Here is a 13,716-nt window from a genome sequence, read left to right on the forward strand (position 1 = left end):
TTAAAACATGATCCTGGGACCTACACACAGACATTCCAACTGCCTTGTGGGGGGGGGGGGAGTATGAGGTGTGGAATGGAGTGAAGTCCAATCAGCTTCCATATGCAAAAGACCTTGAAGGTTCCATATGCAACTGACATTCCAACTGCCTTGCGGGGAGGGGGGTGAGTTTGAGGTGTGGAATGCAGTGAAGTCCAATCAGCTTCCATATGCAAAAGACCTTGAAACACTGGGCGGGACTGCACAAAGCAGCCAGTCAACCCAGCCAGCGTCTTCTGACTGACAGTTCAAGCGTCCATACACTAAAGGAGTGCATTTTAGAACTTTGGCACCCACTACTCAATTATATATAAGGAGAGATAACCACAGCCTCATTCAAGTTTTTTTTAGTGACAAGGTGGGATAAAAGCTAAAACACTAAACTAATTTGTTTTTGTCTACCAATGTTTAAACATAAGCCAATGTTGGCACTTCATGAATTCAAAATCTTACTGCTCCACCCTGTTTGGTATAAAGTTTTGGCATGCACCATCTAATTTATTAGTGTTTGGGTGTGTAATGTGTTTAAGTGCAGGTTGGGAATGCCAGAGTGAGCAGGAAATACCTGAAGGGGGTACTGGTACAGGGAGGGGGGAAAATGAGAAGCAAAACAATGAGGAGGGCTGATCTGGAGATAGCCCAAGAAAGATAGCCATTCTGCAGATGACTACTTTGTGTTGGTTAAATGTACCTAAGCCGCAAATACTGAACACAGGTGCTGGCTTTCAACATCTCTATTAGATCGACACATTTATAAGGAGAATATACTTACAGGGTACGCAGAGAAGTTAGACCCTGGAATACCTCTTCTTTGATTTCCTCAATTCCATTATGCTGCAGATATCTGAAATGTGACATGGACATTTCAGACATGACATTTCTCATTATATAATATTCTATTATGTCAGAACAAACCCTACATCAACTGTGTTAGCTACTGGAGGAGTCAAGACAAAAAAAAGTCCAAGAGAAAGAGTTCAAGAGAAACAATCTGAGGTAAAGCAGAGGTAAACTAGTATGCTTTCTACTCCCAAGCTCAAAAAAGATGGCAAGAATCATCATAGAAAGCATGGGAAGGTACCACTTATATAACTCTAACAGCACCACTTGAAGACAACCAACAACTGTACACACATTCAGATGACAGATGGCAGTAAGACAATTAAGAGTGAAGGACTATAGCAATAGAACACCAGGATCTAGATGTTGCATCAGGCAGGTATCAAGAGAGGCAAAGATGACGTGAGATTGAGATAAATATCAGAAGGCATATACAATTAGGCATGATGGTAGACAGATGGTAGAATGAAGAACAATAAAGGCAGAAGAGGATTTGAAAGCCATCACTGCTCTGGAATGGGAAGCTTGCAGTAAACACAATCACAAAATATTAGCTTTGAGTGTAATCTCATGCTGATATACTCGCTACAAGTTGTAGACAAACTCTGGTTTCTCTTAATTTTGCAGCACAGATATGGGGATAGGGGTCAGATTATTGGGTGTCCTTTTTAAAAAAAACTTACATTTCTTCCAAGGAACTGCAGCCTTTAAAACTTGGAAGCTGTTTTATGCTGTTATAAGATAAATCCCTGGAAAGGCAAGGAGAAAAGAAAAGGAATGGTTAATTTTATTTTACTGTTTTATATGAAGATTACTGATTCTAATTCAGGTTCATAAATACAAGTACATCCCTCCCACACCCCAAACTATTTTTGCCTACAGTTTCCCCCAAGAAGCAGAGGCATTCACAGCAGCAAGGGAACATCTGTATGGTAATTTTCCCCACACCTTTTCTCTCTCACTCCCATAGCTGCCATTCCTCCACCCTGTGCCACTGTAGAGCTTGGGGGGGGGGGTGTTTCTGAAAATAATCAGTAATTGACACATTAGTATCACGTGGCAGAGAGGGGCTGTGGCTCAGTGGTAAAGCATCTGCTTGGCATGCAGTTAGTCCCAGATTCAATCTCCAGCAACTCCCGTTCAAAGGATTGGGTATTAGATGATTTAAAAAACCTCCCTTGGAAATTCTGGAGAGTCACTGCCAGACAGAGTAGACAATACTGACCTTGATAGTTTGACCATTAATCTTACTTTTAATAGTCATATAATGATCTCTCTATTGTTCCTCTGAATTTCCAGTTTTTGTTTGTTACAAAAATAATTATCTATCCCCTTTCATTGTGGAGCTATAAGGGAGGAAAGCAAGGACTAATTACATTTTACAAAAAGTGAAAACTGGAAATTCATAGGGACCAGAAGACAGATCATTATAACTATAATGTTATAGTGATCTGTAAATGGGTTCTTTTTAAAAAGAAAACACTCCACTGGAGGAGGGACATAACAGCTGGAGGGGGGCTAAGAAAGGAAAATGACACTGATGTGGGAACAAAAGTGCACATTTTTATCCACACAGAATACAAACATGCTTTGACTGCAGTCTTTCCAAAAAGATCATACAAGCCAGCTTTGGGAAAGACTGCAGCAAAGCAGGGGAAAACATGGACAGTAGAAAATTAGGGGATGTTGTCATGTGGATGCTCCAAAAAAAACTTGCTCTGGTTTACATGCCAAACTGGAAATCTGTGTAGAAGCAGCCAGTTTTTTACAAATGCAATAGTAGTTAAACAAGACATTCTTCTGTAAAAGCTCTTTCTGCATGGAACTCATGTCTCTCCCTGCATATAAAACAATGTTGCAGGAGATACCATTTTAACTGCTCTCATTTGCAAATGTAAAGAATGGGAGGAAGTGATGGAAAGAAAAGGACACTGCAAACATCTTTGGTGGTTCAGATTTTGTGATAGGTGATGAAACCCTTCAACAGAAGGACAGAGTTGAATAACTGTTGCAGATAGGGGAAAGAAGTAGGAAACACTCAACAAAAAAGACATATTCCAAAGGTCATCAGCACATTAACCAGGTGTTTCCATTTCAAGTTTCCTGGCAGAAGGTAACATTATTGGGATGGTGTTTCCTGCAGTATAGAGGTACATGGGCCAGTCCAAGAACACTCACTTGTTGAGAGGAAAAGTATCATGGTGGAAATGACTGGCCTGTTTATTATTTTAAACTGACCTGACTTCCGAAGCTGGCTAAACAAGCTCAGCCAGCACAGGTAGTATAATGTGCTCTTTATATCCCAGGAAAAAGCCAAAGCAACACATCACCTAAAACTGAGTTCTATCCTCTGTTACAAACACATTGTATGCTGTTTCAGAGATTTTTATTTATAGTACAAGAAGAAGAATGTGAAGATTTCTACTTACAAAGTTCGAAGCATCTTTTGCTCCTGGCAGAGATCGATGGGAATGCTGTTAATTTTGGTGCCTGTAAAAGTCCTGTTTCATAAAACATAGGCATTCTAGTGAATATTGATAGCACTGCATTAGCAAAATCAGAATTTATCAAATCTAAAAAGCTGGGAATCCCTTGGACAGTGCAAAGGGTCCTTTCTAATTTAGGTGTGCCTTTAAACTGATGCCCTAGGATTGTTGACTTGTCAGAATCTAAAACTGTCATACGGCGATGATTTAAATGAACGTTTGAGCCAATTTCCCTCCTCAGCTTCAGCCAAAACAATGCACATATTCCATAGCCATAGAAAGAACCACCCCTTTCTCATCCTCTAGTTACAGAATTTACTAAACTCAGGGGCACAAGATAAAATGAGATCTTGCAATTGTACAACAGAATTTTTGTCATCTGTAGAAATTCTTCCCTTGAAAGTGTCTGCAGAGGAAAGTATTTTTGTTAATTTATTATTTCTCACTGGAAGAATTCAACACAAGGTACTCACAGACTCTCCAGATTAGTGGTCCCTGTTAAGTTAGGAAATGACTGGACCATGCTGGCCCCACGAATGACACTACAGAAGAAAAAGAAAAACAACACAAATATGCATTCCTGGCAGAAAGACAGACAAGTGTTAAGGAAAGGGGGTTTTCATTAGAGGTCTATGCTGATCCGATTCTTTATTTTCTCCGTTGAGATTTACATATGCCAGATTTTAAGGATATTTGGATCACACCTTGAAGTATAAACATGCTTAATAAAAATACTGTAAAATGTGAAAGATTGCTCAATGCGTTTGTTATTTGCTGAGGATGTTTGGTATTTGGATTCCTGCTAGTACGCTAATACTCCACAGATGGTACTATGGCTCATTTCCAGGATTACTTTGACACCACCACCCCCGAAGTCAAGTCACTGATGGTTATTATAAAAAGTGCCAATATAGTATTTCCTATGTATTTTACTCTTATTGAAGGCCTATTACAGCCTTTGTAGGTAACTAACAATGCAATCAGAAAGATAAACGTATCTATTATTTTTCAGTACAGGGGACAGAGAACAACCTACAAAGATCGCACAGTGCTTCTAGAGAACTATAACAACATTTTTTTAACTGGGTATTTCCAAGTAAAACATCAAAATCTGTTACTCTAGGATTAGGTGAAACAATGAGAGTACCCTAACCAAGATATCAGTTTTATTCCAAGTTGGAGTCATCCTGACATACAGATAACACATTGTGAATGGAACACATTTTTTCAGCGCAGTTAAGATTCAGAAGAGTTTGTTTTATCAAACCTCCCAGCCTTATAGTTTTAAAGGGTGTGTGCACTTAGAGGAGCTTATGTAAACATATCAGAATATATGACCCATTAGCTTCTTCTGGGTATTGCAAAAGAAAACCCCACAATAAGGGAAAGAAGACATGCTTCACAAGTAGCACAAGAAAAACAGCAGAGAGGGCACCTAATTCTGTTGATTTTTTTTTACATGCTGTTTTTCTGAGGCTGCTAGAACATATACAGTTGCCACTTGTATTTTAATGATATCTGTTTTACTGTTGCTGTATCAGTATGTAATTATTTTCTCCTGTTATTTCAGTAGTTTATTGTCTTCATTGTCTAGAAGCTCCTTTGGCAGACAGGAAGAAATGAAAATGACTGAAATACATATGATTTTAAAATTTATTATTGAAAAAAAGAGTGGGGTATTGACAATGGAGTTACAACAACAAAGTCAAATGAAGTAAAGACAAGGCCAGTCAGAGATATATGTCTAGGTGATAGAGGTAGCAAGCAGTTACTAGATCAGTTTGATCTGTTTGACAGTCCTAACTGTCATGCTAGTGATTAAGCAATTACAGCCAGGTGTTATACTAGCAGGTGTTCTCTATCAGGCATTGTTAGAGTCGGTAATTAATTCACCTTGTTAGTGATTGGCTGGGTTTAGTATATTAGCTATCAGCTTGATAAGGGGGGGGGGGGGACTTAGTCTCTCAAACTAAGGCACGGTATGCTGTATGATAGCCTGTATATCTCTGTGTATATATTCACCATTATATCTATATAAACTTTCTATGCACCTTCATCACCAGTTGATCTCCAGCTTCTTATTTACTACACCCAATAAAAAATACAAGCGTAGGTGTAGTTATTGTAATATAGAGACACATTCTTGTAGGAGCAGAGAGGATGGGAGTTTACCAAGGATCTTTACTGGCTACAACAGATGAGCTTCAGGCAGTAGGTTTGGCAATAAACTATTACATGTACTTTGGCGTGTCCATCATATGATTGAATCCTAATTAACTACATTAGGAGTTCCTGGAATGGAGATCCTAGCACTTCCTTTCTGAAAAATGGCAGGGGTGTGAAAATCCACTTTCGCTCAAAACTGTGCTATGAGAGAAAAGCCACTTTACACCTTTATTGGCACCATTTTCCCTGACTGAAAGAGCCCTGTGAAATTCCTATTGGCCCTACTGGGACAATCACACAGATAGCCATATGAGTACCTGCATCCTTCCCCCATCAGGGTAAAAAAATACCATGGAAGGGGTATTTCAGGTTGGGGAAATGGTGAATGTGTGTAGAGGGGAAAGAAACTTACCCCGTTCCTGTCTTGAAGTTCTAATCCAAATATAGTAATAACATGTGCACATTACGATGTAAATGGAGACCCAAAAGGAACTCACAGGAGGGACAAATTCCACCCCCATTCATCCCTGCTTCCTCCAGTGCAGCTTCTTTCTGCTCCTCCCCCTGCTTTTTACCCCTTTCCCCCCCTTCTTCCCTGCTGTCTCCTTTCTCACTCACAGCACTGCTGATGCTTACATAGCAGTGGCATCTCTGTCCTCTCTCCATCACCTCCTCTGCCACCTTCATAGTCACTGCCTTGCTCCTTAGCAGTGGCAGCTGTGGTTTGCCCTCCTGACTGGCTGCCTGACTTGCCTGGCAGAGGTGCATTCCTGCGATCTTTGTATGAACGCGGTGGTTGCTAATCAACCCTTGTATGAGAGTGGAGATGTCATTCCATAGCGTTGTGAGATCTCAGTTTTCTGTCCCGATAAGGTAAGATTTTTAAACTTCCAAAAATTCCTCCAGCTTTTTTTTTTAAAATAATTTTTGTACAAACCCGGGGGCTGTCCCAAGTTGTAGAAAAAGGGCAGCAAGCAACTGCAGAAAGGAAAAGCAAAAAAGCTGGGGGGGGGGGGGGGGGAGAACTTCAGAAGTTGGCAACAGGCTGTCGACCAGGGTAAAGGCTCTGGAAGATGTCCTAGGAAGCAGACCCCTGATGGCAGTACTAATAATACTTTTCCCCACTTTACCACACTATTGGTGCAGATGCTATCCATGTAGCTCATATGAGCTGTGTTTATCTGAGTGCCCTCTTGTTTACTGCACTTGATTTTAAATTTACAATAATGTTTATCATACTTATGTAACAAATTGTATGGGCCATTGTTTAATCATAATTTATACATTCAAAGGAGCGCTCTTGTTTTGTGTTTTTTCTGGTTTTACAAGAGTAAACAAAATGCTCAGCTACTCCCCCATAATAATTTCCCTGTGACAACTAAGCCAACCAGAAACCTGGAACCAAGGCTTGCTCTCTTCAAGAATTAACTAGTCTTAGTTATGGGGATATAACAAACCCGCAGTCCTACCAAGTAAATATATGTGTTTATATTGGGCGTCAGACCCGACTAGTACAATTAAAGCTTTTATAGTTAATATACCATGGAGTAGCTAGAATATAAAAAATATTTTAGACTTCTTTGTAAAAGTACTTACAGGGAATGCAGATCTGATAAGTTCTGAAAAGCTGAGTTCCCAACAAAGGACAAAGGATTATCATACAGATGTCTGAAAAACAAAAATTAGACAAGTTGTCTCAATTTACAGAATTACTTCTGGATCCATTAATCTAGATGGAAGTGTAAGTACACTGCATAAAAACTTACATAGTTCTCAGAAGTGGATTTCCAACAAATGCACTGTCAGGGATCATGGTGATATAATTACTGTGAAATCCTCTTTAGGAAAAAGAAAAGATAGGAAAAATTCTCATTGTTAAATGCAATATTTAATACAGTATCAAATCCTATGAAAAATTAAGTGTTGCTACAACCACAGGAATTTGGGGGAAGGGCATTATGTACTATTTAACATGCCAGTTCAATCAAAGGGCACCACTACATAGCCATGGGAGATCAGAAAGGCCCTATGAAATAGCCAGAGCTGGAGTGGTGGGAGAGGGGAGATCTCCAGCTATGGGATGGGGGGGGGAGAAAAACAGCTCCTGCCTGCCCACCCCCATTCCCCACTGTCTCCTAACAAGTCTGTGGGGTGGAATAGTGGGGGCTCACTGGCATTGCACTAACACACAAAGTCACTTCAGGCAAAAAAACAGGTGTGATGTCATTGCACCAGGTGGGTTGACAGCTATGGTTGCCATCCTTAGCCTAAGCACCAAAACTGGAGAACACCTGATACCATATTTATGTTGCTTTTTAAATGGAGAACTAGATGGGCTACTGCTTGCATGTTTTCATTGTTTTCTCATAAGCAAGTAATCCAGAGACTTCCATTTAAAATATAAACTGAATATTTGGGGGGGGGGATCAAAAAGAAAGTTTTGGCAATGTAACAACTAGCAGGTCCTTCGTTTACATCTGATGAATTGGCTTTATGAAAATTCATGCCATGGTAAAACAGTTCAGTGTTTAAGCAGTTCTTTGTGTTTGCTGCAACAGACTATTGCTCAGATATTTAGTAAAAAGCACCTGGAATATTCCCCTGCCCTGATAAGCCATTGTTGAGCACTAGGCACATTAAGGCATTATAGAAATAACTGACTCCAGATACTGTTATTCACACTGAACAGCACAACTGATTAGGAAATGGAGAATTAGGGAGCAATACTAAGCAGGACTACTCAGAATCTTACTTTTAGGACTGTACTGTTAAGAACAGAATTACGTTCCGTCGAATACAAATACAACACCAAAACTGCTCAGTCTAGATAAACAGATTCTAAATTATTTATCTATAAAAGCAAAGACTTTCCCCCAAAAAAATAAGAGGAGGAGGAGACTGGATTTATACCACACCCTTCACTACCTGAAGGAGTCTCAGAGCAGCTAACAATCTCCTTTCCCTTCCCCTCCCCACAACAGACACCCTGTGAGATAAGTGGAGCTGAGAGAGCTCTTTTGAGAACTGCTCGTGAGAGAACAGCTCTGAGAGAACTGTGACTGACCCAAGGTCACACCAGCAGCTGCATGTGGAGGAGTGGGGAATCAAACCCGGTTCTCCCAGACTAGAGTCCATGCTCTTAACCACCACACCAAACAATTACACCCTCTTTAATTAGGATTCTGCTTAGGACAACAGTCCATTCTAGACCCAAAAAAGTACATAACTAAGTTAATTCATTAGAAAAAGCCAAAATAAGAATAATCAGCTTTATCAGGAACAGACAAAACTCAGAAAACAAGAAGCCTCGAAAGCTTGCCCATGGTTTTGTGATTTATAATTAGTCCTAATAAAAGATACTACTCCTCTTTGAATTTAATTCATTTCAGATCACCAAATATTACAGCTTAATATTCCTAAATCCCTAATTTATGGTCACTAAATAGAAAAAAGTGATAAAAACATCCAGTAGTACTTACAACTCCTTTAGGCTTGGAAGTGTTTTTATGGCTTTAGGAAACTCTACCATGCTGTTATAGTTTAAATCCCTGTAAAGAACAATGCACTGCTCAGTAATCACACTATTTTTCAACAACACAAGTATGAGCCAAAATTCTATAAACAGTTTAAAGTATAATTAGTTAGAATTTTCAATATGAAATTAGGTCAACACCAGAGATTATGCCAGAAGAAATATAGGTCAACATTTTACAGGGTTGGGTCCTACAAACATCGGCACAAGATGCTCAAGGATGCTACTCTCTAGCCTTCCTCTTTCCACAGCACCTCTTGAGGAGTTTATAACAGGAGCTCAGAAGGGAAAAAGCTCTGTAACTTTCCACCAGATGTTTTGGTTTTCCAGGTTTCAGAATAGAAACTATCTTTGCTTTCTTAAATTCCCCTGGGAGTCTTCCTGCTCTCATGATGTCAGTGAAAAACTATGCAAGCCACTTCTTAGTGAACGTGCCACTGTTGGCCAGAAACCTATTATGGATGCAGTCAAAGCCTGGTGCCTTTCTGCTCTTGATGTCCTTCAGTGCCTTGGAAATCTCATCAGCACTGAAATTCCCTGACAGCTTGCAGTCTTCAGGGCAGGTGCGTTTCAAAATCTGAAGTTCTTTTTTTATACTAATTGTAAAATCTTGATCCACAGTATTTAAAATAAGCCTCTCCAAGTACTTAGGCCTCATTCACACTTACTTCTAAAACCTAGTTACCATCATCCCCCTGTCACCAAAGCAAGTGTGAACCTTGTGTTCCTGTGTTCCCTTACTAACCAACTCATGTACATACCGTCCAGCTATTTAGCAGGAATATGTAGGCACAAGCTATTTCCCAAGACTTTTGATTGTGGGAAACACAGTATTTGTGGGTCAGAATTCTCCCCTATATTCTATAATATTGTCTATATCCAATCCAGTACCTCAACCATTATTCTGTTCTTACCCCTTAATGCATTACTACAAAGGGATTCTTAATATCTTCCCTTTTATACCTTCTCTTTCTGCCTGTCCTTCTTTGTATCAAAAAACAGGGAAAGGAATAAAAAAGCAACTCAGTCTAAGAACTGACAAGGATGCAAATAGAGCCCCTTGAACCCAGGAATCTCGTCTACTGCTGCTACACAAGTTCTACCCACAAAGAACAATTTGGGAAAGAAAGGCAAATCATGTTGTGACCAGAGCACTGAACAACAAAACATTTGTATATGTAAGTAATTATAGCTAATCACCATAACTATAAAGCTACATAAAATCTTTAAGTCTTAACTGTAAACTAAATTTAATAGCATCAGTTCTTTTGCAAATGCTCTATCCAATTAGGGATCCCCAAAGGAGGAATACTTACAAAGTTTCCAGGTTGTTTAAGCCATCAAAACAATGATGTCCCAATGTTTTTATTTTATTGTTATGGAGATGCCTGGGGGAAAAAATCTATTTAGAAACAAAAAATCATCCTGTACAAACTAAGTCTTCAAAACAACACTTTGCTTAGTGGTTAAAATGTACAATAGTCATATGGCATATCTGAGGCTGGTGGATTGCTAGTCCTCACGTCCCATTTTACCACTGAACAAGAGAAGCACTTGTTCAGTGCAGGAACTGGCCAACTAGCTGTGTCAGGAACCACCCGCCATTTTTGCATATAACAAAGGAACTCTCTAAGAGCTGACGTAGCTTGTCCTCAGATTATGGCCAAAGCAATGGAAGACTGTTTTTTGTCTTTAAAATGGACATTAACAGACCCTTGCCTACTCTACCTATAGCTTAATGATGTCTACTCTTACTGATAGTGGCTCTTGAGCAGAGACACTGTTTCCCCAAACCTGCTACAGATATCCATTTATCTGATGATATTAGAGACAGAACCTGCAAAGAAGATGCTCTGTCATGACCCTTCTGTAATCACAATTTGAATTTCACATAAATTCATTCAGAACTGCATACTCTGCTTCCAAGCTTATCACCGTAACCCTCTTCCAACCTGACACTACTTGAGATGATAGAAAAGGACCATTTTTTTACTACCCTACCTCTGGATGCCAGAACAAAAAGGCCTTGAATGCTGCAATCCCTTGAATGTCATACAAACAAAGATCAAGAGCATGCCACTTGCAGACTTGGGCTCCTTATTCTACAGGTGGAATCAGGATTCTTATCATCGTTCTGGATGCAGTCTTCCATGCACCAAAAGGTGTTGCACAAAGAAAGGCAAGCATCCATCTCCTAGGAGACTGCATGAATAGTTTTTACATCATGTATGTGCTAATTATGAACAATGAGAGGGGATGGAGGACTATATTTCAAGGCAGTCCTCTCATGCAAGCAGGTGCTTGGTGCTGTCAAAGCTGATTTTGGCAGCCTCTGCCTCAGCAGTAACATTCTCACACACAGCAGCCCTCTTACTATGTTTGACAATCTCAATCAAGACCACATTCACACGTTTTAACTTTGCTTGCAGCATTTTTTTCTACTCTGAAATCCTGTGCAAACCCAACATATTCTAGAATTCTGAACTATCCAATGAGATAATCAGCGACAAAGACTTACAGGACAACAAGACTTGAAAGGTTGGTAAATGCAAAGTCAGGAATGCTGGTAATTTTATTGAGAGCCAAGGTTAAGGCCTGCAGGGATAGAAGGTTGCTGAGTGGAACAACCGGGACTTCAGTCAAGCTGTTATCATCTAGCCACAGGTGGCGCAGCTGAACCAGGCCCTCAAAACTGTCTTCTGGAACAGCAGTAATGTGGTTAGCATCTAAGCGCCTAAAAAGAAACAATATGATTATCAACATAAATGAAACCCACTCTTATACTGGGGGAGGGGGGGAATAAAAAATCGGAAAGGTTAGCATCCAAAAATTACAGAAGGATCAGTAGGAACTGAGAGTAACTTATGATGAGTTAAATGAACAACTCTGTAACTCAAAAGAAAAGCAGTGAAGTTATGTACTCAGGGCAAGCTGCCAATCAGCTGGTATGCTCATGCTCTAACACACCTAGAAATTACAAACAGGTTCTAGCACAACTATGTGGTGAGAGGCTACATTTAAGTGTATGCTATTGAAGGCCACCTCCAGTAATGATTCACCTTTTCCCCACAGGAAAGCAAAAGCCTAACCAGGCAGGTCAATACAGTCAGAGTATGAAAAGGGATGCAGTTACTCAGGAGGCAGATTAACCCTAGGGTCAAAGGGGAGGGGGGATATAGCGCAAGCATAGGGTCCCAAGCTTTTCTTTGATGAAATGTAATCTTAAACTGACTTTCATTATTAGAAGTAATACAAATTAGGAACCTGTGAAGAATTATAGGAGGGTGAACAATTTGGAAATCTCCTCTATCACCTCCCCTTTCTCAATTCTATAAACTCTCAGGGAGGTGAACAGACTAGTTTTCTGCTCTCTCCCCTCTAACTAGCAACATTCTGTGTTTCTTGGAGCACATTCAGTTCTCTTCAGGCCACTGGGGGGAAACTGCCTTTTTCTTTTGATCAATTTACAAAGCAATATTTCCCCGTGTTCCTTGGGATTTCCCCAACATTTGCAGACCCTTCTTTTGTAGCTGTCTTGGTTTTGTTGCTCTCAGGATTAGTATGGAAGGATCAGGTCTAAAACAACTATAATCATATGTTTTGTACAAAAATTTTTTTCCTCATGTTATATAGGTTCACTACATTTTCATGAACATTATTCCTACGGCATCATTGTAAAAGACCTTGTTATCTACTTGTTATGCTACACGTTTGTTAATTTTTAAATTAATTAATTTTTTTATTAATTTAAGTTAACAATAAATATGACTGTACAGAACCAGGAATCTTCACATTTCAGTGATTAATAAGCAAGATTAAGTTCAGCCAAGTTTCCCTTACTGCTTTTTCATAATAAATTAATTGTATTAAGTCTGCCACAGCCCTGATCCTTTTGAACCAGTCCATTCTTGATGGTGGATCCTTCCATGAGGTTGCAATATATATCCCTGCCAGTTACCAAACACTGTGTCATCCTACAACACTTGGCTTCAGAAAATTCCTAACAACAATGTTATAAGTTCCACTGGTAACTCATATCCCATGACACATTTGACCAGTTCAAGATTCTAACTATCACTTGTTGTTGTTGTTCAGTCGCACAGTCGAGTCCAACTCTTCGCGACCCCATGGACCAGATCACGCCAGGCCTTCCGGTCTTCCGCTGTCCTCTGAAGTTTGCTCAACTTCATGTTCGTTGCATCCATGACACTGTCCAACCATCTCATCCTTTGCCGTCCCCGTCTTCTTTGACCTTCAATCTTTCCCAGCATCAGGGTCTTCTCCAGTGAGTGCTCCCTACTCATTTGGTGGCCTTATCACTTACCAAGCCCTTAATGGCATTGGGCCCACATACTTGCAGGACTGCCTCTCCCGCTATGTTCTGCTGTGACAGCTTTGTTCATCAGAACAAAGCCTTCTGAAGTTGCTACCCTGCAATGAGGTAAAATCAGCAACTACCTTTCACACATTCTCTGTGGTGGGTCCAACATTATGGAACAGCCTGCCTGAGGCTATTAGAAAGGCCCCCATATTTCTAGATTTTGCAAAATGTGCAAAACAGAATAATTATGGAGGGTTTTCTTGTACAGAGAGAAGAGCTGTGATTTAATGGATCAATTTGGGAGATGACGGCTACTAGAGATACCAAGCAGG

At 40.0% G+C, this 13,716-nt stretch overlaps 1 protein-coding gene across 1 annotated transcript in view; it reads right to left on the minus strand.

Annotated features, from left to right (window-relative positions):
- LGR4 (leucine-rich repeat containing G protein-coupled receptor 4) overlaps positions 1-13,716 on the minus strand; it is a gene marked incomplete at its 5' end in the record, with an annotated part of 107,963 nt that overhangs the window by 19,949 nt on the left and 74,298 nt on the right. The window contains 9 exons of the mRNA XM_015425684.1: positions 812-883; positions 1,563-1,628; positions 3,309-3,380; positions 3,839-3,907; positions 7,128-7,199; positions 7,298-7,369; positions 9,011-9,079; positions 10,380-10,451; positions 11,582-11,797. Of these exons, the coding sequence (XP_015281170.1) occupies positions 812-883; positions 1,563-1,628; positions 3,309-3,380; positions 3,839-3,907; positions 7,128-7,199; positions 7,298-7,369; positions 9,011-9,079; positions 10,380-10,451; positions 11,582-11,797 (780 nt within the window). The remainder of the gene's footprint in view (positions 1-811; positions 884-1,562; positions 1,629-3,308; positions 3,381-3,838; positions 3,908-7,127; positions 7,200-7,297; positions 7,370-9,010; positions 9,080-10,379; positions 10,452-11,581; positions 11,798-13,716) is intronic.

Source organism: Gekko japonicus, unplaced genomic scaffold (genome assembly GCF_001447785.1).
Source record: "Gekko japonicus isolate JY-2015 unplaced genomic scaffold, Gekko_japonicus_V1.1 scaffold1316, whole genome shotgun sequence".
In the NCBI taxonomy this organism is placed as follows: domain Eukaryota; kingdom Metazoa; phylum Chordata; class Lepidosauria; order Squamata; family Gekkonidae; genus Gekko; species Gekko japonicus.